The sequence below is a fragment of the Micromys minutus genome, assembly GCF_963924665.1.
Source record: "Micromys minutus genome assembly, chromosome: 2".
Taxonomy (NCBI): domain Eukaryota; kingdom Metazoa; phylum Chordata; class Mammalia; order Rodentia; family Muridae; genus Micromys; species Micromys minutus.
Window position 1 is genome coordinate 110477 of NC_137971.1, and position 26554 is coordinate 137030.

Genomic DNA, 26554 nt, shown 5'->3' on the forward strand with positions numbered 1-26554 from the left:
AATTTAACCATTGGCACTGAGAGCTGGATAGCTCTAATGAGAAGAAAAGGAAATCACAATAACTCTGACCCAGACCTTGACCCTTTACGTCAGAAGCAAAAGAGGATAATTAACGAAAATGCAGTGTGCCCAGACATAGAATAAGAGGCCAGCTGAGCTCTGTCAATTTGATAATCCCCAGTTGTGACCTGTGAACCAAAGTGTGCAACCAGAGATGTTTACACAGGCTTTTCATGTGAGGCCTGCAGCCTCAGAGAAATTGCTGGAGCAGAAGGGGTTCTTCCTTGTGGTTTACATCTAGCCTGCTTGGGAAGCATGAGTCAATGCCATCACAAGCAGGTTCTTACCAATTAGTACTCTGATCCCAAGGCACTGAAGTGCAGAATATTCCTACAGGAGAGTCACTGAGGCTCTGTGTGTGAGAGGTGAGAACACAGCCAGCTGGTTTTATGTCTTCTAGAATATTCACTGCTCTCCTGTTCCATAGCTTGCAATCTAGTCTACATCTAAAAGGGGGCTAGATTTTTCTCTAATAAAGATCTTAATCTATAGATGTTTGAGACAAAGAAGGGACGAGAATTTCTGTCTATTAGATGTCATGTCTGTGCCCAGGGCCTAAAGATGGGGGTGGGAAATTTGGATATACTGGGAGTCAGCCAAGCACAAATACTCCTGGGACCAGTGTCCTGCCCACCCAAGACAACTGGGGCAGGGATGCCCAGGAAGCCTATGGCTAGTCTCTTACTTCAGACACCCAAAAAAGAATTCTGAGCAAGAAAAACACAGAGAAAAAAAGGAGTTCAGAGGCAGTGCTGGCTCTATAGGTATCAAAGGGATGCCTAATTTTCTGATCTGAAAGGTCACCAGAAAGGTAAAAGGGCTCAAGAGGCCTGCATCATCTTTCTGTGAGAAACTGAAATGAAACCAGACTGCAGACAAAGACATTTTTGTTTCCAGAAAAGAAAGCTGTTCAGGAATCAGGTACATAAGGGTGAAGGACAACTGCATAGCAATTTTAAAGAACTGTGCAGGAAACCCGTGACATGAAAAAATTATTTATGATTTAGTCCAGTTTACTCCAGTATGAACATGCTGAAGACACCAGCCCCACTCCACTCCAGCTATACCCAAAAAACTGATTCAGGAAACAACCTTGTCCTAGGTTAAATTCTTAGAAGACCACAAAATGGAGGGACCACAGACTCTAGACCTGAGCGAGTGAGGTTACATGCCAGTCTTACTCTCACTTTCTCACTCTTTTTTTTATATTGAAGAACTTTATTTTAAAAATAAAAAAATTTAAAACAACAAAGATAAATGTACAAATTTTAAGCATTTTTGCATAAAAGTATACGAATACATTTTTTGTCATTGCTTGGCTTTTTTTTTCCAAAGGGTTGATAGTGTGCATTAAGATCTTACTAGTTACAATGAGCATGAAGTACACGTAAAACAGGATGTAACCTGGAATTAGTTGAAGATTTCTTGGTGGGTAAGGAGTAAACTTAACGTTTTTTCTTTTCTTTTTCTTTTTTCTTTTTCTTTTTCTTGAACTTCACACAGTCTGTGAGTTGTTTCTGGGGTGTTCAGAGCTTTCTGGGGTTAGTGTCCAATTATCAGTGATTGCATATTATGTCTGTTCTTTTGTGACTGGGTTATCTCACTCAGGATGATATTCTCTAGATGCATCCATTTTCTTAAGAATTTGGTTAAGTCATTGTTTCTGATAGCTGAGTAGTACTCCACTGTGTAAATGTACCACAATTTTTGTATCCATTCATCTATTGAAAGACATCTGGGTTCTTTCCAGCTTCTGGCTATTATAAATAGAGCTGCTATGAACATTGTGGTGCATGTGTGTTTGTTGTATGTTGGAGCATCTCTGGGGTAAATGCCCAGAAGTGGAATAACTGGGTCTTCAGGTAGTACTATGTCCATTTTTTCTGAGAAATCGCCAGCTTGATTTCCAGAGTGGTTGTATCAGTTTACAACCCCACCAACAGTAGAGAACTGTTCCCCTTTCTCCACATCCTCACCAGCATCTGCTGTCATCTGAATTTTTGATCTTGGCCAATCTGACTGGTGTGAGGAGGGTTGTTTTGATTTGCATTCCCTGATGGCTAAGGATGTTGAGCACTTCCTTAGATGTTTCTCAGCCATTTGATATTCCTCGATTGAGAACTTTTTGTTTAGCTCTGTACCCCATTTTTTAATAGGGTTGTTTGATTCTCTGGTGTCTAGCTTCTTGAGTTCTTTGTATGCCCTGGATATTAGGCCTTTATCTGATGTGGGGTTGGTAAAGATCTTCAACTCTGTTGGTTGCCGTTTTGTTTTCTTGACAGTATCCTTAGCCTTACAGAAACTTTGCAATCTCATTAAGTCCCATTTGTCAAACTTTGACCTTAGAGCACGAGCCATTGGTGTTCGGTTCAGGAAATTTTCTCCTGTGCCTATGTGTTCTAAGGTTTTCCCTACTTTCTCATATAATAGTTTCAGTGTACCTGGTTTAATGTGGAGATCTTTGATCCACTTGCACTTGAGCTTTGTACAAGGAGATAAGAAAGGGTCTATTTTCATTCTTTTGCATGCTGAGTGCCAGTTGGACCAACACCATTTGTTGAATAGGCTGTCCTGTTTTCCATTGAATGTTTACAGCTCCTTTGTCAAAAATCAGGTGACCATATACGTGAGAGATCATTTCTGGATCTTCTATTCTATTCCATTGATCCACATGCCTATTTCTGTACCAGTACCATGCAGTTTTCAGCACAATTGCCTTGTAATATAGCTTGAGGTCAGGGATAGTGATTCCTGCAGATGTTTTCTTGTTCTTGAGGATGGATTTCGCTATTCTAGGTCTTTTATTATTCCAGATGAAATTACACATTGCTCTTTCCAGCTCAGTGAAGAACTGGGTTGGAATTTTGATGGGGATTGTATTGAATCTGTAGTTGCTTTTGGTAAGATGGCCATTCTTACAATGTTGATTCTTCCAATCCATGAGCATGGGAGATCTTTCCATTTTCTGAGATCTTCCTCAATTTCCTTCTTTAGAGGTTTGAAGTTTTTGTTATATAGGTCCTTCACTTGCTTAGTTAGAGTCACACCAAGGTATTTCATAGTTTTTGTGACTATTGTGAAGGGTATCTTTTCCCTAATTTCTTTCTCCACATGTTTGTCCTTTGAGTAGAGGAAGGCTACTGATTTGTTTGAGTTAGTTTTATATCCAGCCACTTTGCTGAACTTGTTTATCAGCTTGTAGGAGTTCTCTGGTGGAATTTGTGGGGTCACTTAAGTACACTATCATGTCATCTGCAAACAGTGATGATTTTACTTCTTCCTTTCCAATTTGTATCCCTTTGATTTCCTTTTGCTGTCTAATTGCTCTGGCCAGGACTTCCAATACTATGCTGAATACATAGGGGGAGAGTATGCAGCCTTGTCGAGTCCCTGATTTTAGTGGGATTGCTTCAAGTTTCCCACTGTTAAGTTTGATGTTGGCTGTTGGTTTGCTGTATATTGCTTTTATTATGTTTAGGTATGGGCCTTGGATTCCTGTTCTTTCCAGGACTTTTAACATGAAGGGGTGTTGAATTTTGTCAAATGCTTTCTCAGCATCTAGTGAGATAACCATGTGGGTTTTTTTTTTTTTTTTTGAGTTTGTTTATATGGTGGATTACATTGAAGGATTTCTGTATATTAAACAATCCCTGCATCCCAGGGATGAAGCCTACTTGATCATGGTGAATGATCATTTTGATGTGTTCTTAGATTCGGTTTGCAAGGATTTTGTTGAGTATTTTTGCATCAATGTTCATAAGTGAGATTGGTCTGAAGTTCTGTTTCCTTGTAGGGTCTTTGTGTGGTTTAGAAATGAGGGTTATTGTAGCCTCAAAAAATGAGTTAGGTAGTATTTCATCGGATTCTATTTTATGGAATAGTGTGGAGTGTATTGGTATTATGTCGTCAATAAATGTCTGATAAAATTCTGCACTGAACCCATCTGGACCTGGGCATTTTTGGGGTGGGAGGCTTTTGATGACTTCTTCTATTTCTTTAGGTGTTATAGGATTATTTAGATGGTTTACCTGGTCCTGGTTTAACTTTAGTATCTTGTATCTGTTTAGGAATTCATCCATTTCCTCCAGATTTTCCAGCTTTGTTGAGTATAGGCTTTTGTAGTAGGATCTGATGATTTCTTGAATTTCCTCAGTTTCAGTTGTTATTTCTCCACTTTCCTTTCTGATTTTGTTAATTTGGATACTCTCTCTTTGCCCTCTAGTTAGTCTGGCTAAGGGTTTATCAATCTTGTTAATTTTCTCAAAGAACCAGCTCTTGGTTTAATTGATTCTTTGAATGGTTCTTTTTGTTTCTATTTGGTCTATTTCTGCTCTAAGTTTGATTATTTCTTGCTGTCTACTCCTCTTGGGTGTATCTGCTTCCTTTTGTTCTAGAGATTTCAGCTGTGCTGTCAGGTTGCTGGTGTATGCTCTCTCCAGTTTCTTTTTGGAAGCACTCAGCAATATGAGTTTTCCTCTCAGTACTGCTTTCATTGTATCCCATAGGTTTGGGTATGTTTTCATTTTCATTGAATTCTAGAAAATCCTTAATTTCTTTATTTCTTCTTTGACCCTGCTATCATTTAACAGAGCGTTGTCTAGTTTCCATGTGTATGTGGACTTTTCGTTGTCTTTGTTATTGTTAAAGACCAGCCGTAGACCATGGTGATCTGAGAGGATGCATGGGACTATTTCGATCTTCTTATATGTATTGAGGCTCGTTTTGTGACCAATTATGTGGTCAATTTTCGAGAAGGTGCCCTGAGGTGCTGAGAAGAAGATGTATTCTTTTGTTTTAGGATGATATGTTCTGTAGATATCTATTAATTCCAGTTGGTTCATAACCTCTGCTGGTTTTACAGTGTCCTTGTTCAGTTTTTGTTTCCATGATCTGTCCATTGGTGAGAGTGGGGTATTGAGGTCTCTCACTATTATTGTGTGGGGCACATTGTATTTTTTGAGCTTTAGTAGGGTTTCTTTTATGAATATCGATGCTTTTGTATTTGGAGCATATATGTTAAGGACTGAGAGTTCCTCCTGACAAATTTCCCCTGTAATGAGTAAAAAGTGTCCTTCCTTATCTTTTTTTGATAACTTTTGGTTGAAAATCTACTTTATTCGATATTAGAATGGCCACTCTAGTTTGTTTCTTGGGGCCATTTGCTTGGAAGGTTTTTCCCCAACCTTTTATTCTGAGATAGTTTCTGTCTTTGTCTCTGAGATGAGTTTCCTGTATGCCGCAAAATGCTGGGTTTTGTTTATGTATCCAGTCTGATAGCCTATATCTTTTTATTGGGGAATTGAGTCCATTTATGTTAACAGTTATCAAGGAATAGTGGTTGCTGTTTCCTGCTATTGTTGCTTTTGGAGGTTGAATTGTGCCTGTATGTCTTTCTTCTTTTGGTTTTCTTGCTTAGGAGTTTTCTTGTTTTTATTAGGATGTAGTTTCCCTCATTTTATTGGGTTTTCCACCTATAATTCGTTGTGGTGCTGGGTTTGTGGTCAGTTATTGTGTAAATTTAGTTTTGTCTTGGAATATCTTAGTCTTTCCATCTATGGTGATTGAGAGTTTTGCTGGGTATTGCCAGCTTGGGCTGGCACCTGTGTTCTCTTAGGGTCTTCATGATGTCTGTCCAGGCTCTTCTAAGCTTTCATAGTCTCTGTTGAGAAGTTGGGTGTGATTCTGATTGGTCTGCCTTTATATGTTACATGACCTTTTTCCCTTACTGCTTTTGGTATTTTTTCTTTGCTTTGGGCACTTGGCATTTTGACTATTATATGTCGGCAGGAATTTCTTTTCTGGTCCAACCTATTTGGAGTTCTGTAGGCTTGTTTTATGCTCATGGTCATCTCATTCTTAAGGGTAGGGAAGTTTTCTTCTACAATTTTGTTGAAGATATTTACTGGGCCTCTTAGTTGATATTCTTCGCCCTCTTCTATTCCTATTATCCTTAGGTTTGGTCTTCTCATTGTGTCCTGGATCTCCTGGACATTTTGGGCTAGGAGCTTTTTGGTTTTTGCATCTTCTCTGACTGTTTTGTCTATGTTTTCAATGTTGTCTTTGGCCCCTGAGATTCTGTCTTCCATCTCTTGTAGTCTGTTGGAGATGCTTGCATCTGTGACTCCTGATTTCTTTTTTAGGTTTTCTACCTCTAAGGTTGTCTCTTTTAGTGTTTTCTTTATTGTGTCCTTTCCCGTTTTAAATTCCTTCTTCCATTCCTTCATCTCTTTGGTTATGTTTTCCTCTAGTTCTTTGAGTTCTTTGAGTGTTTTTCTTGTTTCCTCTTTAAAAGCTTCTAATTCTTTATGCTTTTCCTCCCATTCTTGTTTAACGATCTCTATCATCATCTTGAGGTATGATTTTAGGTCTGAGTCTTCTTTTTCTGGAGTGTTTGGCATTCCGCTGTTTGCTGTGATGGGAGAGCTGGGTTCTGGTGTTGCCAGGTTGTCTTGGTTTCCCTGGGGTACGTTCTTTTGCTTTCTTCTTGCCATCTTATTGTCTGTGTTTATACGTGGTCTTGTTGTCATTGATTGGTTCTTTCCTCTCCCTTGTACCTGGCCTGTGTCCCTGGATCTCCTGCTCCCCAGCTACTCGGAATGCTTTCTCACCAGGCCTGTGTCCCTGGATCTCCGCTGTTCCTGGTGGCCTCACTTTCTCACTCTTACACGGCAAAGCACAAACATATGCTTTAATCATTTTTAAATTCAATAGTGCATCACTAGCTAGGGAGCAGAGAACATTTCCAAAGATAATTTAATGGTCCCAGGAGAAGCAAAATTGACATTGAGGCACTCAATCCTGTTCTCTTTCAAGCCTCATACATCAAGTCTGAGCAATGTGCTAGTATGCCACTAGCTCACCTCTGACACATACTAATCTCCACACAGTAAGAAAGGTTCATCCAATTCAGAGCTTTACTTTCCAGTTATCTCTGTAACATATGCATAATGGTTTACCTTACCACTCATTCGCTAAAATATGACTTAACTCAGAAGAGAAACGTTTATCATTGTATTCATGAACTGCAAACATAATGAGATCTATGAAAGCTGGTAGTGTTGAGTCTAGTGCTGCACTCACCCCCTTCATTCCATCCTCAGATGACTAAAGATGATGCTCTGGTTTGAATCCAAAATGTCCTCAAAAGTTTAATGTTTTGAATACTTAGTTTGTGAAGTATTCTGAAAGCTGTGGAAGTTTTAGAGGGTAGAGCCTGGATAAAGACAGGAGATCACAAGAGCCTTTGAAGACTATACCTGGTGCCAGACTGTACTACTCCCTGTGTCCTGGTCTTCTACCACATAAGGAACTTTTTTACTGTTAATCGATACAGGAGGGTCTGCCCACTTTGGGCAGTAAGTACCATTCCCTGGACAACTGATCCTGGATTGTCTAAGGAAGCTCCTTGAACATGAGTCTAAGTAAACCAAAGAGAAAGCCAGCAAGCAGCACTCCCCCATGGTTTCTGATTCAGAGTTCTGCTTTAGTACCTACCTCAATGTTCCTCAATAATGGGACCTCAAAGTATTAAACTAAGAAACCCTTTCTTCCCCTAAGTTATTTTTGGTAAGAGTATTCTATCAAGAAACAGAAAAGAAACTAGAATATACCTCAAGGTTCTGATACTACAGATGGAGCTGCTCTACCATGTTTTCCCTACTGTTTGAACTTTGAAACTCCCTAAAACCATGAGCCAAAATAAACCTTTCTCTCTGAAGTTGTTTCTGCCATGCATTTAAGAACAGGGATGCAAAAGTTACTAATATAAGGTCCAGGGCTTGGAAGTTAGCAGGGCTTGTCTTCTATGCATCTTGACAACAATGAGTGAAGCTAGCTGACTGCCCTAAGGCCAGAGCTGAGAACCAGCCTGATGTGCCTTGCTCAACATCCTGGTGCAATGTGTCAGGCACAAAAAGGTGAAACGAATAAGAAAGAAATGAAGAAAAAAATTGGATTCACTGTTCCTTTTCATATAATTCATTTCCTTTTTGCAAGGGTGGCTGTTTTCTCAAAGAGCCAAACAAACATTAGGGATAGATTTCTTTTGTGAAAAAGTAGGCTGATAGGTTGCTTCCCCCATAACAGGAACAAAACTTCCCTGTTTTACCCTGTCATTGTTTATGCAAACAAAGAGGCAGCCCTATGTCTGCATAGGGCACAGAGAACAACATCCTGCCTGAGAACCTCTGGCCGAAAATAAACTCCAAATACCACCTGGGCTGGGCATTCCCAGCATCCCAAAGAGGAATACTACAGTAGTTCATGTCAATCTATTCATCCCACCTGTCCACACTTCCTGTCCAGGAAGAACTCTATACAGGCCTTAAGTTCCTGCTCTAACTTCCCTCAGTGATAGACTATGATCTGGAAGTATAAACCAAACAAACACTTTCCTCTAAGTTACTTTTGGTCAGTGATTGTGTGTATGTGTGTTGGTAGTTTGGGGGCAGGAGGCAACAATGCCCCAGCATTGAACTTGATATAGATCCACTAATACTTTTCAGCAAATTACAACTTAAATGGGAACCACCTGCCAAGCCTTAGTCATTAAGATTTCAATAATGCAGACCCAGCACAATGGTTTGTGAGCCCAACTAAAATGAGACATAGTAAAATGTCCTACAGATAACCCTGCTTAGGCAAGTTACTCCACCACAAGCTAGCTTTTCTTTTTAGACCTCAGCTGCCAGGTCTGTAAATTCGATGCATGAATGCCCTCTTTGAGAGTTGCTAGGAAGATTCATACAACTGTAAAAAGTCAGTGCAGTGCAGTGTTGCACTCCAAGGAACCTAAAGGCTGTTGTGAAGAGCCAGGCCTGGTCCTGATCTTTCTGACAGACATCAAGGCTTTGGTGCTGCAGAGGAAGAATGGCTTATGAGACATCAGGCACACCACAATTTGCTCATTTTGTCTCTACACACATCCTGTTTCCAGAGGAACAAAGGGTTTCTTAGGAAGAAATATAAGGCAAGACAAGCCCAAGCCATTTGAAAAACAGGAATGAAGTATGAATTTCTTCAGAACATCATAAATGTCTCAAATGATTCCATCAAGAAAGTGAAAATATGAGGCCCACAATGGAAAAAATGGCTTTAAAACATATTTGAAACAAGACTTATACCTAGAACATACTATTAGGAGGTAGTTTCCTGAGTTCAGCCATCTTAGGTATGAGTTCCATCTTGCTTGCAGGGTCAAAACTGAGTTCATGTTCCCATGCCTTGGAACTCAACTCCTATCTTACTTCTTCAGATGTTTTATACTTGTCTGTTAACCAGTAAAGGATGTAAAGAGAAAAGATGCTCTTATCTCATTATCTAAACTAAGGCACATAAGTCATAAATGTGTTGTCTTGACTTAATTGACTAAGTAAGTGGGGCTTGCAAGTTCCTTTATTTCCTTATCATTCTAAAATTCAGGGCCAAAGTCCAGGAGGGGACCTGGCTGCAAAAAAAATTCAAGGACCCTGAAACCAGGTAACCTGGATAAGGCCCAGTTACCAGTGTTAACTACCTTACTTAACCTTGTATCAAAATGTGATTGGTCAATGCAACACCCGCCCCACTGACCCTTGCTTTGTATTCCCATCCTATAAAAATATTTTATAATTTCCCTTTGGGGATGGGGTTCAGATCCTGAATTTGCTGCCTCCCTAGACACTCAGAAAATAAAGCTTTCATTTTTAAGCTTCCATATCTAAAGTGAGTTTTCTTGGCTTCCACCCTGTATCCAATAATACAAAGAACTCTTGCAAGTCAATAGCAAAAAGACAAACAACTAGCTTTTAAAATGGGCAAAGAATTTGAATAGACCCTTTTCAAAGAAAATATACAGGTATACCTCATACCCACTAAGGCTGAAAAAAAATTAAAGACAAAAATCTGAAGACTAAGGAGGTGGGTCAGTGGGTAAAGTACTTACTGCATCTGCATAAGCATCAGGACTTGAGTTCAGATCCCCAGGATCCACATAAAATCTGGGTATGATGGTGATCCTGTAACTCTAGCACTGAGGAATCAGAGACAGGAAGATCTCAAGGCTTGTTAGCCAGCCAATCTAGTCAAAATGGTGAACTCCAGGTTCAATGAGAGACTGTCTCAAAATATAAGGTGGAGTGCAATATTGGAAGACACCTAAAATCAACATGACCACACAAATATGTCTTATTAGTTCTATAAGCTCATTTGCTCACCCCTATCCCCTCTCCCCATGTGTACACATGCACACACATACACACTGAGTGAGGAGGAAGAGGGATAAAAAGAAATACTGATGAAGACATAGATAAATCAGAACTTTCAAGTGATGGTTACATGGCCTAATATAATTTATTTCATTTTCATTTTAAATGTTTGAGTGGTTTTCCTGCATCTAACCCTGTGCACCACTTGTATGTCTGGTGCTCACAGAAGCCATGAAACATTCTTCTCCTTTCCCTTCTTTGGCACCAGGTTTCTTCCTCCTCCTTTCAGATCTGCTTTGGTAGGATGGCCTCCTGGAAGTTCTTCAGGTTCACTGGCTGTGCTCACAGCTTTTTGAGACAAGCTTCCTTGTGTAAGCTCTAACACTACTGCCATCATAAACATTTAATTGATTTTCAACTGGGTTCTAAAACTTTCTACACAATATTGATTTGTATCAGACAACTGATCGTCCAACTGGGCTTCTTCCCACACTGAAGCAGAGAAGCCCAACAAAAGAATAGGTTACTCAGTACCAGATCAGAGCAATGGACTGGCTAATGGCAAAGGAAGCCTTAGGCACTGGAAGGCATTAGAACCTAACACATGTAGACACAAGGGTGACAAAGATGGAGCAGAGAGTAGCATTCTTAAAATAGCAGGAACAAAGACCAATTAAGCTGCACATCATGATGGATCTGGAAAGGATGGACACAGCACCCAAGTTGTATCTTGAGCAGAGCCCTAGGGTATGGATTTAGTTTGGGGGGCATTGGCCCTGGGGCTTCATTGAAGCTATCAGTCTCTAGCTCAGGCCCTCACCCAGCCCTTTGTTTGTCCTGAACCACGGTCTCTGCATCACTGAGAAGTGAAGCAGACTTTGAAAAAGCTCTTTCAGGAAAGGCCAAGAAGGCAGTTCAAAATTTATGGTAGGAAAACACTCAACCCAGGGGACGGCCTTCCCCAGGCCCCTGAACTGCAGCAGATGGTGTGGTTTAAATTTCAGAAACTGAAGAGTACTTAAGGAAAAAATGTTGGCAGGTATCAAGGCACTTACAGAACCATCTGAGCTGATGAAGGAATCTAAACCTCATGCCTCTAGGAGACAAGGTAGCATGAACAGAAAGAGGGAACCTGAAGGGCTCAGATGAATCTTCCGACAAAGACTCTGCACTGGGGGAAAAAAAGGGCAGCAAGATGAGAGTAGGAGTTGCAGTGCTTTTCAACCCCATACACTGAGACAGGCCACAGAGCCAATTCCCTTTTGTGCAAAACAAATGCTCTATCCTCACCAGGTGATTAGGGCTGAAGCATACTGAATGGGAGGACTGATAAATGATATCTCAAGTGAAAGATCTAGAACTCCAGGATCTCCCAGACTGGGTTCAAGTTCTGGCCTTGACACTTTCTAGCAGTGTGGCCTTGGAGGTGATAGCTGGCAAGCCTCCCCTTCCTCAGCTGCAGGATGGACTATAGCAATAGCAAAAATTCTGAACTAATGCTTCACATAGCAAGTAAAAATACTCAACAGCTTTCACTGTTTTGGACAGCCACATGTAGGTAGCAGCCTCACTGGTAGTACAGACCTGGTACACTTGTAGTAGGAAGACGCCACGGTATTCACTGGTAAAAACTCCATGGGCTGGCAGCAGGAGGTTTGATTCAGCAGGCCCTGGCTGCCCTATTAGCAACCTGGAAGCCTGGCACACTAGGAGCTCAGCCAGGGAGCTTTGCCACAATCATCCCTCAGGATATTTCCTCCCCTTAGAAGCATTGCTTCTAGACTTAAGACATCTGTTCACACTCAGAGTGCTTTCTGTGTTTCATATGGTGGCTAGACCAGAAATGCAGTCACCTTCAGCTTGCATACTGACAGGGATAGCATGTGCAGAATGAGACAGGGTAGTGGCTCACAGATGGAAGCACACATTGGCCAGAGCAGGCTGAGCAGGTTTTACTTTAAGGTATATTACCAGCATTAATTCTGCCAGTTTTGAAAAAAATAATGCCTGTATACGATTAAGATGGAAACACAGGGGAAGAGCCAGGGCAGAAGAAAGAATATGGCCAGTCATTAGGCATTTGGAGCAGCAGAGTGATAAAGGTCACACATTGGCTGGAAGGAAGTGACACAGCCATGACAACTGTAGTCATGGATGAACACGCCTGCTTTAGACAGGTACTGAGTATTGGGAGAGAGTGGTGGCTAGGACTTTGTCCTGCAAGTGTGGCAACTTGGTCTATCAGTAACCTGGGACATCCGTCCAGGAACTGTGCCCAAAGTCTAGGGACCTGAACAGGATAATCAATGACCCCAGGGGGTAAGGAATTGCTCACAAAAATATCTCTCACCTCTAGTGTTGATAGAGTGCACCAGGTGAGTCCAATGGGGAAATTAAAACTGGTCATAGTTGCACATGTCTATAACCCTAAAAAGTTGGATGCTGAGGATGATTAAATATTTGAAGGTTAGTGAGATGGCTCAGTATATAAAGTCACTTCGCACCAAGACTGAAGCCCTGAGTTTGAGTGCTAGGTTCCACATGGTGTAAAGAGAGAACCAATTCATTAAAGTTCTTCTCCAACATCTACACATGTCATATGGCACATGTGTACATGCATGCACGCAAAATAGATGAATTTAAATAATATTTAACATTAGACTACACAGTGAATTCTCAGCTAGCCTGAAATAGTTGAGATTTTTGTCACCCCCTGACCTCACCCAAAGAGTTTCATTTAGGTTGCTTATAGGAACATGGGTGAGGGTGTCTTCCTCAACCAACAACCATTAACTGGCTATATAGATACTCAGAGAAGAGTAGGAAAGACTCCATGAGCCCTCCCTCATGATGGGCTCAATCTTATTGTAGATCTTGTGTAGGTAACTACAGTGCAAATGTTAGTTCAAGAGTTCAAGAACTACTGGGCACACACTTTCAATCCCAACACTTGAGAGGCAGAGGCTAGCAGATCTCTGTGAGTTCCAGAACAGTCTAGTCTACAGAGCAAGTTCCAGGACATCTGAGGCTATACAGAGAAACCCTATCTAAAGCAAGCAAACAAACAAACAAACAAAATGATGCCAACCATGTCATACCTAAAAGACAGTGCTCCATAATATTCCAACCCTTCCCTTGGATACATTCTTTCCACTCTTCCACAACGTGCCCTGAACCTTGATCAGAACAACAGAGATGAGTGCTCTCAACCACCACTTATTCTCAACACCGATCAATCATGAGTCTCAAGACAATGTTGTATGAAAGGGAAGCAGATACTAGAAAATTCAAGTTCCCTGGCATGTGGGGCAGTGCCACTTTGGTTCATTCAGTAACTGGATAGGTATTAAGATCAAGGTAGACTTTTGCCCTTGAGTATTCTCTAGAATCTCAACTCCACTCCACCCCCCCCCACACACACACCCTCTCAAGTTTTCCACTGATAGCCCAGCTCCAATTTGCTTGATCTACCTCTTCTTCCTGGTCATTCCTGGCCATGTTCCTCATTATTATCTTACTAGAACTGCTTCTTACTGAGACCTTTCTTCTGTGTACTTCCAACTCCAAATTTAGTGAGACACTCACCTTCCTGTCTAAATATGTGTGCAGTGGGCAGTGGGCAGTCAGAAGATCCTTAGAAAAGAGCAGGTTTCCTACCCTATGCTAGTACTATCCTGGACCAGCTACTTCTGGCTCTGTAAGGCTGAAATATGTCTAAGTGAAAATGGAAACTATGGGACTCTAGAAACCACAGAAAGTCACCAGCCCTGTAAGTCAGGGATGCCCACATTCCCAGACGGGGCTTCCCATTCCTCCCAATAAGAAGTTTAGGAGAACTCTTACCTTTGGAGTGAGGTACTTGGTCATTATTTCCTTCCCCTTTGTCCCAAGGTTTTCATCTGGAGTAATTTCATATTCTGCCTAAAACAGGAGGAAAAAGATAAAAGTTTTGATGCTGAAGTTAGAATAATTATGGAGCCTTGAAATCTCTTGAAAACCACCTGACTAACCACCTCCTTCATCAGAATAGGTAACTGGTACAGAGAAAGGAAGGCCTGTCCAGGGAGCCCAAAGTCCAACAAAATATTCTACCCTCCATAGGAATGGATTCACCCACACATGTACTGAAACCTCTGAAACCATGAACCCAATAGATTTCTGCTACAAATTTATTTATCTGTAATTTTAAGTTGTAGGTTTTTAACCTGTGGTCGCAAATCAGATATTCTGAACAGTAGCAAAATTATAGTTATGAAGTAGCAACAAAATAATTGTGTGATTAGGGGTTACCACAATATGAGAAAATGTATCAAAGCATTATGAAGGTTGAGCACCACTGGTATAGTCCATCATGGTGAGGGAGTCATGATGGAGTTCATGGCATCAGGAATAGGGACCCAGGCTAGTCATATTTTTGTTAAATCAGGAAGCATAACACTGAGGCTGAAAATAAAATTAGGGTGTAACCTGCAAGGTTTGCCTCTAGAACATGTCAGCCATGGGGCCTAAGTTCTCTATCCCAAAGGTTCTATAACCACCACCACCACCAGAATCACTATACTAAAGACAAAGTATTCAAACGCAAGAGACTAGAAACATTTGACACCCAAACCATTCTGTTCTTGGTCCTATAGGCTCCTCAAGGTTTTCTCATAAAGAAAACTCTATCCAGCTCAACTTTAAGAGTATTCTTAGTTTCTATGGTCCCAATAATGTTCAAAAATCTAAAATCTTTTCTGAGATACCTGAAGCCTAAGGCATACAGCTCAACTTTAAGAGTATTCTTAGTTTCTATGGTCCCAATAATGTTCAAAAATCTAAAATCTTTTCTGAGATCCCTGAAGCCTAAGGCATACTCTTAGCTGTGGTCCCTATAAAAATTAAAAACAAGTTACATTCTTAGAATATATAGCAGTAGAGTAAGCATTCCCATTCCAAAAGGGAAGAACAAGAGAAAAGCAAGATGAATGAACCAAAGAAAGAATGAAGTGGAGCACAGCAAACACCAGACTCTATAACTCCATGCCCTGCATCTAGGGTTTGTGGTAAATTGTAAGCTTCAACAGATTTGGTCAGTACCATCTCTACAGCCCTGTCAACGACGACACATGTGAATCCCTGCAGGAGCTATGAATTGTCACACATTTCCTGGCCTCATTGGCTTTTCACAGAATAATGGTGCAACTATCCATGACACTGTAACTCTGGCATTCAGGATAACTGCAAAGTCAGCAGCAGGTGGATGATGCTGTCAGATTCTTTTACTAGCTCAGGATGCATCCAGGATCCCTTTTAGTATAGCTACTAAGATATTAGGTCTTTGAATGTCTTCTCAGAGAATGTGGGAAAGAATAGTAGGGTGTCTTGGAAACTTAATCTCACCTACCCCCCCCCCACACCCTACACTCTACTTTCAAATTAATTTGCATTTTTATGTCCTGGAAGCTTCTAAGAGTGAGGTCTCACTCTCAATACATCTTTCCTATTGTTCCTATGCCTCATAGTGCTAATCATGATAACTATTTTAATCCTTGGCTTTTTCTGTGCCACCCTGTCTACAACTTTAAGTGCTCCCACATCCTTTTCTTCGCCAGTTTAACATTTTCTTAATTTTTCTCTTCTACTTTTTGCTCAGAATTCTTACTGTAAATCAAACTAAAAGAAGAGAGCAAAAACTAGGCCACAGTCTGACTATACTGTTTGGAAATTTCTTCTACTAAACATATTAGTCCATTACTTTAGGATTTAATTTAGCATAGGTAGAACACAGCAAACTTCTTTGTCAAGATGTAATATGAGTAGCTTCTAGTCCAATTTCCCCTAGAATTTGCTTCTCTCTGAAACTGTGAACTTAGCCTTTACTATCTACATTTCTACCAGGATTTGGATCCTCTGAACTCCCAATAGAATGAACCATTAAGCTCTTCTTACATCATTCTAACCTGCAGCTCCAAATTCTTCTACATGCCTTCTGCCAACTATATCTGAAGACCTACAAACCTCATGGTTATGTCTATCACACTAGTAATCCCCTTTCTCAGTAGTGTTTGTTTTAGTTAGTTTCCTTGTTGCCATAACAAAATTCAGAAGCAAGTTAATAAGGAAAGTATTTATTCTAGCTTGGAGTTTTAAAGAATACATTTCATCATGGTAGGAAAGGCATTGTGAAGTTTATAGTAGTAGGGGAATGAATCTGAACCTATCAAATCTTGATGGATCAGGAACCAGAGAGTCAGAAAGTATAATTCTACACTCTTCAGTAGTAGAAAGCCACATGCCCAGAGTCATGGAGCCAGAGGTGACATGTTTGGGGCTCTAACCTTCACACCTAGAACTCTTTCTTGGCACCATTAAAACATTTAGAGATACTGGTCAATCCAGGAAATCTGACACACACACCCAAAAGTTTTACATTTTCTTTGAGACAAGATAGATTCCTTTACTCATCCAATGCCCTTGCTAAGTAGATAAAAGGTCTTATGTGTAACAAGAAGCCTCAGTGAGTTTGCCTTCCTCACTAAGTCAAATCAACTAATTGCAGATGGTACCTAACCACTTCAAAAACCCGCCATTTGAAAATTTGTCAGGTCTCAACACCAAAGTTCAGCCTAAAAAGGCATGGGAATGACCAATACTTTTACAGGTATTCAATGGCACAGTAGATACTAGGCCTCCTTGCCAATCTAAAGGGAGCTCACAGCTCAGGATCTAAGTTCTAATTCCCTTATGCCTCCCAAAAGACCCTCCTGGACAAATACACAAAAAGAACCAGGAAGCACGTGAAAGGGCCACAGAGGGAGTAGCACATTTCTATCCAAAGCAAGCAAGTTTCCTTGCCTTGCTTGCCCCTCTTCTAATGAAACAGCCAAGAGTCAAAACACTCCAATGTAAAAACATGAAGCCTATGACCATTTGGACTATGGGTGTGGTGGCTCTAGAAGGAATTCAACCATTTATTTTATAGACTAGAACGAGGCTCAGAGAGGCAAAGAATTTGCCCAAGTCCCCAAAGCTAATAGCAGCAAAGTGAGGACTGGCCCAATAGGCTCTGATTTCCACTCTGCCACCAGGTCACAGCATATTTCTCCTCACCAGCAAAAGGAGGCTTGAATACTGAAACTTTTGTGGTAAATTGATTTGATTGATGACTTTTTGAGCTTCTCTAATGAGGGGAGTTAGATCTTTCTTTTTGTCTTCTTCCTGTTACTTTCTTCACCTATATTCCAAACAATTCCCCTAAAGTTTGGATAGGCATACACATGAGTGTTCTCTTTCTTGTTCTCTCTCTGTGTCTGTCTGTCTCTCTGTGTCTGTCTGTCTGTCTGTCTGTCTGTCTGTCTCTCTCTCTCTCTCTCTCTCTCTCCCTCCCTCCCTCCCTCTCTCCATCCCTCCCTCCATCCCTCCCTCCTTCTCTCTCTCTCGCCTTCCCACACAGAGCACTAATGACAGACTTGCCCAGCATGGCAGGTAAGACTGTTCCCAATATACAGAGGAAAATACTGAGGTTCCAGGCTTCAAATATAGTAAAGCTGGTAAGCAACAAAGATTCAACACTAAGGCCACCCCACCCCACCCCGCTTTTCCAGGGGGAGCAGAGTATCCTGTGTTTCTGGAAGACTAACCCTGTGGTCTGGCACATAGACATAGCCAGACTGCTTTATAGGGCCAGGTCCCTGCGCAAATGGCTGACTACCATTTGTGGTAACTCAATCCTACTCTGAACACTGAATTTGCACTGTCCCAAAATACACCTATGAAGGCAGTTCTATTTAACCAGACGGAGGTCTGGGACTCACTGATCAGGCTGAAAATATTATTGCTCTGGGTTCTAAAAGCCACGTTAAAAAAAAGAAAATAACATCATACTCAGGTCATCTGTCTCCTAGCAGAGGCCAGATGGGCACAAAGCTCCATAGGGAGGCAGCTGGGATCACTTGGGGACAGGCCTTCCCACTCCTGGATCAAAAGGCCTTTCTTTGACAAGACTGTGGCAGGCCACCACCACTTGAGAAGCATTAGTTTTGGGAGGCAGAAAACCAACAGCAAGATACTAGCTGGGTTTTCCACACTGATTAAGTCAGCTAGAGTGACAGGCCTTGTCTCCAGAATGATCCCTATGAAGGCTGGGGCTTATGGGGACAAGAATTGAGAGGCCACAGAGAGAGAGAGAGAGAGAGAGACAGAGACAGAGAGAGAGAAGGTGTTGTAATGAATGGGCTCAAGGGAGATTACATGACACAAGGCTGGGAGCAGTCCAGAAACCACCTCTCTGCTAATATCCCTGCGAGTAGTGGGGAAAAGCTTCAATCAACTTGTAACAGCTCATGCCAAAAAACTGAAGCAGCAAACAGAAGTTTGTGTCAACAGACTAGAATTTCCCTATCAGATCTGGCTTCAAAAATGACAGGCAGATGAGGACTTCAAGGAAGAGAGATAGCTATGTATTGAGAATAAATGCATAATTTCAGCACTTAGAGGTTGAGGCAAAGGAATATCTAAGTCAGTTAAGTCTCCAAAGTAAGACCCTGTCTCATAATTTATAAAAGACAAGAAAGGAAAACCAAATGCAAGGAATGTCCTTTGAACTCCATTCTAGATGGTTTCTCCTACCACATTAAGTAGCAGGCCATGCCCCTACCTCAGCAGAAGACATGCTTACTGCCCTCTTTTCTGTCCACTTGAGTCTTTCCCAGTGACAGTAGATGCTCTTTCTCCTCTTATACTCACCCCAGGTGCAAACAAGAGAGGTAGCATTTCCCCAGCTTCTCAATGAATTATAATAAATAAAGGTAGCTTGAAAGGGGGCAGATGCTGCCCTAACACAAGAAGCAAAGTGTTCTACTGAGTTTATCCAACACAGGTTTGGTCATCTATCTATACTGCCAGAGAGCACCAACATCACTGGACATCTCAGCTTATAAGCCTGCCATTTCATGCTCTGAGCCTGTTCAAACTTCATCATCAAATCAGAAAATGCCATGGAAAACAGGTCCTAGCAGGGAAAGCCCCTCTCCCTCAGATGCTTTTTTAAGAACCATGTTCAAAAGAGCCACTCTGGATCAAGAGCAGCATTTAAGCTGAATATGATAGCATACACCTTTAATTCCAGCACTTGGGAGGCAAAGGCAGGTAGATCTCTGTGAGTTTGAGACCATTCTGGTCTACATATTGAACTCCAAACCAGCCAAGGCTATATTCAGTGTGACCTTTTCTTTAGAAGGGTAGCAGGCAGGCAGAGTCTATACTAGTTTCTGATTCACTTCTGTTGTCTTAGTGTCACCTTCTCTACAACTGGCAGAAAGATGTTTCTGTCATACATACTATGAAACTGCTATCTGAAGCTTCTGTAATTCTTGATGTGGTCAGCTATTCTACTGACTATGATACAGAGGCCTGTAACATGCCTGGTCAGCAGTGCTACTCCCAGGAGACCTTTCTGGAAAAATACCAAGGTCCACCCATACTGGTCATTGTTATTTGCATGTGCAGATTACAGAGGCTGCCCCTCCATTCTTTCCTACCTTGTAGAGGGTTAGGACAAGTATAAATGAAGTAGTTGTCCTAATTTTCTTCCACCTCTGGCATCTCATTCCCAGACCTTTTTATGAAGACCCAGCTCTCACAGGCCAGCCTCCTGTGCCAGTCCCTTTCCTCATGCTAGCATGTCAGAACATGGTGACAGCACAAGGAAAGCACATTTTCTCACCTGTGTGCACTTTGTAAACTTCCCTGCTCTGAACCACATTTACGTTTCAAGCGGGTGTCCATTTCCTGGGAAGTCCCAGGAGATAGTCTGCTCCATGCTGCAGGGGGTGGGCTCTATAGATACAATGCTGAGCCACTGCATGGGGAACAACTTCAGAGGAGGTCCAGAGTCAGATAGATCTGGCTCACTCCAAAAATTGTGCCTGACTGCTATGTATCTTCATTTGAACATCTCACTTAGGCCCCCAGGTCAGAGATCCACTATGTCATCTTGGCACAACATATGGAATGGGATCAGTAAAGGAAGGAAAGAACAGACCCCTATCTACACTAGGGTGTAGAATAAAACTACCATGAATGATCTTTGGACCTTAACCTGTGAGTAAGATCTAGTCTAGAACAGGTACTGGACAGAAGGAAAGAGTCATTGGGCCTCCCAAGGTGGAAGTGAGTAGTCCCATGGACTAGAATCTCTATTATCAAAGTCTCGTGGCTGAGGAGCTCTGGTACACCACCTTCTGTCTATTCCACATTCTTCTTCTGAGACTCAGCCCCAGATGGCTCTCCACCCGCTCTCCTGCTAGCTACTTTTCCTCCTCTCCCTAAAAAGAATTTGCCAAGATCATCGGAACACCACATAAAAGCTTGTCCCTGTCACTCATGGTTCCAGATGAAAGGAAACTCAGACTAAATGAGCTGAGGTAAAACTTTGTTTGCTTGGCTCCTGGGACCAAGGGCCAGTTGACAGCCAGACTGTAGACTAAGTGGAATGCAGCTGGGCCCAGGAAACAGGAACCAAGGATGTAATTCCCTGGAACCCTCTCTTCTCCTATGCAAGAGTGCACACATGTATATGTATGTATGGATTTCACAGTCAGCATCAGTACAGACTGGCTGGCTCACTTATAGAAGTCACAGTAGAGAACATGGCAGTTAACCATTTGCTGAGTACCCTGTTCTAAGCCTTCCTTAAATTAAAATATATTATCTTCTTTGGTTTATGCTCATGTTCACATGTGTGTGTGTGCATGCATACTCACTTCACAGATACAGATCCATGCATACCATAGTATGCATGAGAAGATCAGAGAACAACTTTTGGGAATTGATTCTCTTCTTCCATGGTGGCAACCAGGGATGAAACTCAGGTCATGAGGCTTGGCAGGAAGGATTTTTAACTGCTGGTCCATCTCAATAGCACCCTTCTTTAAGCTTTCTCTGTGAGAGAAGGACTTTCCTTTAGTCCACTGACTCCACAGAAAGGCTTCCCTCATTTGTCTCAGCTCATAGGCTCAACTCTGATCTAATAACTAACTGCAGTCTAGGCTTGCATCATTTAGAACACACATATTCTAGGACAACTATTTAATTAGAAAATATAAGTGGGAAATCTAGAAGACTGGACAAGTTTAAAAGTGTCCACTAGAGAACCTCATTTTAGAAGAAGTACTCTTTTCAGATGAAGTTGGCTGTCATTGCAAATGGTCTACAGGTCTCTCTTTGCATCTAAAAATGTATGACCCTCTGGCTGAGGATGTAGTTCAGGTTAGGCAGAGTACTTGGTTGATATGCATAAAGCCCTGGGTTCAATCACCAGCACCATATAAAACCAGGTTAGGTAGGGCACATCTTTGATCACAGCACTTGGAAGCTAGAGGCAGGAGGATCAGAGGATCAAAATAATCTTCAGTCACATACTATGTTTGAGGCCAGCCTTGGCTACATATATCCTGCCTCCCCCCATACTCCCCAAAAAAGGGAAAAATAGGACTTCATAAGGAAAATAAGAACAGTAACAGAAATACAAAAAGAAATGGAACACTTAGCGCTCTGATAAGGAAGAAATTATCATTTTACAACAAAATTCTTTTTTTATTGGAATCATACATTTTATTCCCCCCCAAATTTTTTATTGGAAATTATCTGCATTTACATTTCAGATGTTATTCCTTTCCCACAATCCCATCTCCCCTTCCCCTCCCATTGCCTCCATGAAGGTGCTCCCTCTCTCAACCACCCTATCCCATCTTAGCACCTTGGTGTTCCCCTACACTGGGAAAAACAAGCCTTTGCTGACCAAAGGCCTTTCCTCCCATTGATGTCAGAAAATGCCATCCTCTGCTAAATATGTACCTCAGGCCATGGGTCTTTTCATGCAAACTCCTTGGTTAGTATTTTAGTCCCTGGGAACTGTGGTGGGCTTGGATAGTTGATAATTTTGTTCTTCCCATGGAGTTGTAGACCCTTTCAGCTCCTTCCGTCCTTTCTCCAGCTCCTTCATTGGGGTCCTCATGTTCAGTCTGATGGTTAGCTGCAAGCATCCTCCTCTGTATCAGTATGGCTCTGGCAGAGCCTCTGAGGAGGCATCCATATCAGGTTCTTGCCAGTAAGTACTACTTGGCATCAGCAATAGTGCTTGATCACAATAAAATTCTAAACAATCATATATAAGGCCACTTTATGTGTGCTCATCTATAATTTTAGGCCAGGGAAATGCTTGACTTGACTTTTTAGCAATATTCTGATAGAAAGTTTCATTTGCTATAGCATCATCTTTGTAACTGCAACAAACAAAATGAGCTTAGTAACCCTTAATAACTCCAGTTCTGGATACGTTTCTTCTTATGCTGACTCATGCTAACACAGATACATGCTAACATGTATCTACTGACAGCAGCATGGATGCTCTAGAACTAGGTTGTAGCTCTTACTATGCTATTGTACTTCTTACTCTAGAGAGAGCCAGCCATAGTATGAAGATGCTTGAGCCATCCCATGGAAAGAGCTGCCAGGAGAATGGCTGAAGCCTCTTGCCAAAAGCCAGCACCAACTTGTCAGCAATGTGAATAACTGAGCAACAGATTAAGCCAACATCCTGATGTGACCTTTCCAGATTCTTGAGCCAAGAACACCTGCCTCGCCATTCCAAAATTCCTAACCCACAAGAGCCAATAGGAGCTAATAGGTTGATTCTTACTCTTTTTTTTTCTTTTCATGTTTTTTTCTTTTGTTGAAAATAATATTCTTTTCTCATGCAATATATCCCAATGACAGTTTTCTCTCCCTCTACTCCTTCTAGTTCCTACCTACCTCCCTTCCCTCTGGATCTACTTGATTTCTCTATCTTATTAGAAAAGAACAGGCTTCTAGAGATAACAACCAAACATGCAAAATAAAACAGAATGAGATAAAGAAAAAAACTGTCATATCAAGGCTGAACAAAGCAACCCAACAGAAAGAAAAGAGCCTTGAGAACAGGCACAAGAATCAGACACTGTCTCTAATATATTGATTCCTACTCTTTTTTTTAAAGATTTTATTCATTTATTGATGTATATGAGTACACCGTTGCTGTCTTCAGACACACCAGAAGACATCTTATCCCATTACAGATGATGTGAGCCTCCATGTGGGTGATGAGAATTAAACTCAGGACCTCTGGAAGAGCAATTAGTGCTCTTAACCACTGAGCCATCCTTCCAGCCAACAGCTCTATAAACTTACAGTTAGTATTGCTTACTTCTTTTTACTTATTTTCCTATTTGCTGATTTTTTTAATCCTTTCTTTATCCAAAATGATAATTCTTTACCATGCAGTAAAGAATCCACCTTTCCGTTCACTGTGGAGCCCCCAATTACCACAGATAGCCTTGATCATAGGAGACATCTAATCAACACATATTGCCAGGAACCTCTTATCATTCCCAGTGGGTATGGCCATACCAGCATACCAAAAAATCTGGCTCAATATCCAACTTTCCCTCACCCACCAAGAAGAGACTATCAAACTCTAGGTGTTATCTAAATGTGAGTTACAAGTGACTGGCCAGCCAGTAGTTAAGGTCTTCAGAGCAAGGATTTAGGGACTAGACCATCCATCTTGAAAATGCTTATGGCAATATCAAGTGGTTTATGTGGTTGACACTAGCTTGAGCCATCCTCCAGTCCTTGGACAGATAGCCAAATCTTTCTTTGCCCTCCAGAGGTCACACCTAGATTACTGACTCTTCTTCTCCATTAATGGACTGTTGAAGCCCTTCATAGCCCAGACTGGATGATGTAGCTACACTTTTTGATAAGAAATACACAGGATTATATTCCCAAAACTATCAGGTCCTCTTGAAAACAGCCACAGTTTGTACTTAACTTGAGAGACACTCAGATTATGAGACTGCAGAGAAGAGTATTTCCTAGGCTTTGTTACAACTCTGTGAGGGCAACTCATTTTTAAGAAGCTCTACTCAGTGAATATTTAACAGAGAGGTAAGAATTCTGAGGATGGCACTGGCTAGGCCACGAAGTATCAGGGGTGGTAATTAGCTGCAATACCAAGGATGTTGTTATTTCCTACATCCTCCATCTAGTCAGGATAGAAAAATAATAATAATTTCAGATGAGAAGTTATGTTGGCACTAGAAAACTCAACAAAGTCTTCAAATGTGAAAGAGGGGTCTAGAGGCTGATTATGACAACAGGTCGCAATGATTCCCAGCTAAATTCTCAACTAATTCCTGGCTAAAAGTACCAAGGAAACAGGTCAGTCTTTCTAAGTGGGGGTTCTGTCAAGGTGTATGTAGAACATTTGGCTCATTAATGCAAGAGCCAGACTCCCATTTCCTTTCTAAAAAAACAGCTCTTGGTACTGGCCCAGTAAGAAGGGAAGGACTGCACAACCAAATGAAAACGGGCATCCATTGAGTTTTATTTTTCCCTTCTTGTGGAATAAATGCACCTAAGAGAACACATGGTTGGAAAATTCCACCAGCAACTCAGCTCAGCCTGACCCTGCTCTGCCTCATCAACTCTCCAGGCAGGTCTGCTGCCATCTCATCTTTTCCAGATGCCTGGTCCTGCACTTGCAGACACTGGTCCTCTTTGCTGCTCCAGCTCCCACTACTTGCTGGGTAAGAGAGCCCCCATAGCCCAAGGCTTTATGTCTCAGCTGTATGGTGACAATTCCTGGTTTTCCATTCCCAGGCCAACCCTTCCTCATGAGTTCCAGATATGGATGCCAATCTTCCCTGGAATATTTTCAAATACATGCCTATTAAACTTCTTCACTGAATGCTGAAGAGGCTCAGACTATGAAATGAAACTCTTAGTCTTCCCTTAGCATGATCTCCCCACAACCTTAGCCTTGCTTTATTCTCCTAGTTGTTCAAGTCAGAACTTAGAAACTGTGATGGCTAAATTGTCAATCTGACATGATTATAAGCATGTCCATGAAGAGCAATCTAGATGTGGTTAACTGAATTAAGAAGACCTATCCTAAATATGAATGTCATCATTCATGTCCTCCAACTGTATAAAAAGGAGAAAATAGGGTTGAAAGATGGCTCAGGTTGGGAGCACTGGCTGCTATTCCAGAGGATCTGAGTTCAAGTCTCAGCACCCTTATGGCTGTTTACAACTGCTTGTAACCCATGTGTCAGGGGATCCAATACCTTCTTCCAGTCTCCAAGGATACCAGGCATGCACATGGTACACAGATATTCATGCAAGCAAAACACCCATACACACAAAAAACTTAAAATGAAAGAAAGGCTTTAGTAAGAAAGGAGGGAGAGGAGGAGGGAGAGGTAGAAGCAAAGACAACCTGTATCTATCACTTTCTACTTCCTGACTATGGATAAAATATGACCAATTGCCTAAAGCTCCTGATACCAAGAATTCCCTGAATGATGAACCAAAATGAGTCCCTGCTTTTTTAAGGTGTTTTTGTCAGTTAACAGTCCCAAAGCAACTAATAGGGGAACCATTCTCAGCACTTCTATCTCATCTCTAGTCTATCAGAGAACCCTGGAAATTCCACCTTCAAAACATACCCACTGATCCCAATCCAACCATCTATTCTAACTTTTTCCATCCTGGCCCAACACTGTGGCTCTCACATGGATTGCTGTAAATGGCTTCTCGGATCTCCCAGATTTCACCCATGTTCACTTAGGTCATATCATGCCATCTAGTGCTTTGCTAAAGTGCTCTACTGGTTCCTTCACTTCATGTAACATAAAAGCCAAAGTTCTTCAGAGGTATATGGCCTTGCATAATCAATGCTTCTTCTCCTACTCCTTATGCTCTGCTTCCTCTCCAACCATGGACACACTGCCAACAGGCCTTATCATGGCAGGTTCCACTCCTTCTAGTCTTTAAGCACATGTTACCTTTGGAAGAATACCTATGCTGACCACTCTTCTCAACACTACAACCAGGCTTCCTTGGTTACTCCCAACACTGATATCTGTTCCAATTATTTGTTTTTTTAGCCCACATACCAATTCTTAGAATTTAAATTTTCTGTCCCTCTCAGTTATGGCATACAACAAACTCTTTCCTGGCTAGAAGGTAACATCACAAGATCAGAGATCTTAGACTATTCATCACTTTATCCCAAAGACTAAAGACTAGTGAGGAGCTTGATTCTGGGGCATTTCATCCTGGCTCAAATGAAACTTTTGCTATGTGTCACAGTGTTCTCTTGACTGAAAGAGAAAGGTCCCTGAAGAAAGGAAACTGAGGGCAAAGTGTGGATTCTACAAAACACAGTCTGGTAGTGCAGTAGGTGGGTATGCACAGATGGCTCTGGTATGTGCTTGACCAATAGT

The 26554-nt window shown here is 41.5% G+C and overlaps 1 protein-coding gene across 1 annotated transcript in view; it reads right to left on the reverse strand.

Annotated features, from left to right (window-relative positions):
• GRK5 (G protein-coupled receptor kinase 5) overlaps positions 1 to 26554 on the reverse strand; it is a 197357-nt gene that overhangs the window by 38811 nt on the left and 131992 nt on the right. Inside the window, exon 4 of the mRNA XM_080913217.1 lies at positions 14088 to 14165. Coding sequence (XP_080769343.1) covers positions 14088 to 14165 — 78 coding nt within the window. The remainder of the gene's footprint in view (positions 1 to 14087; positions 14166 to 26554) is intronic.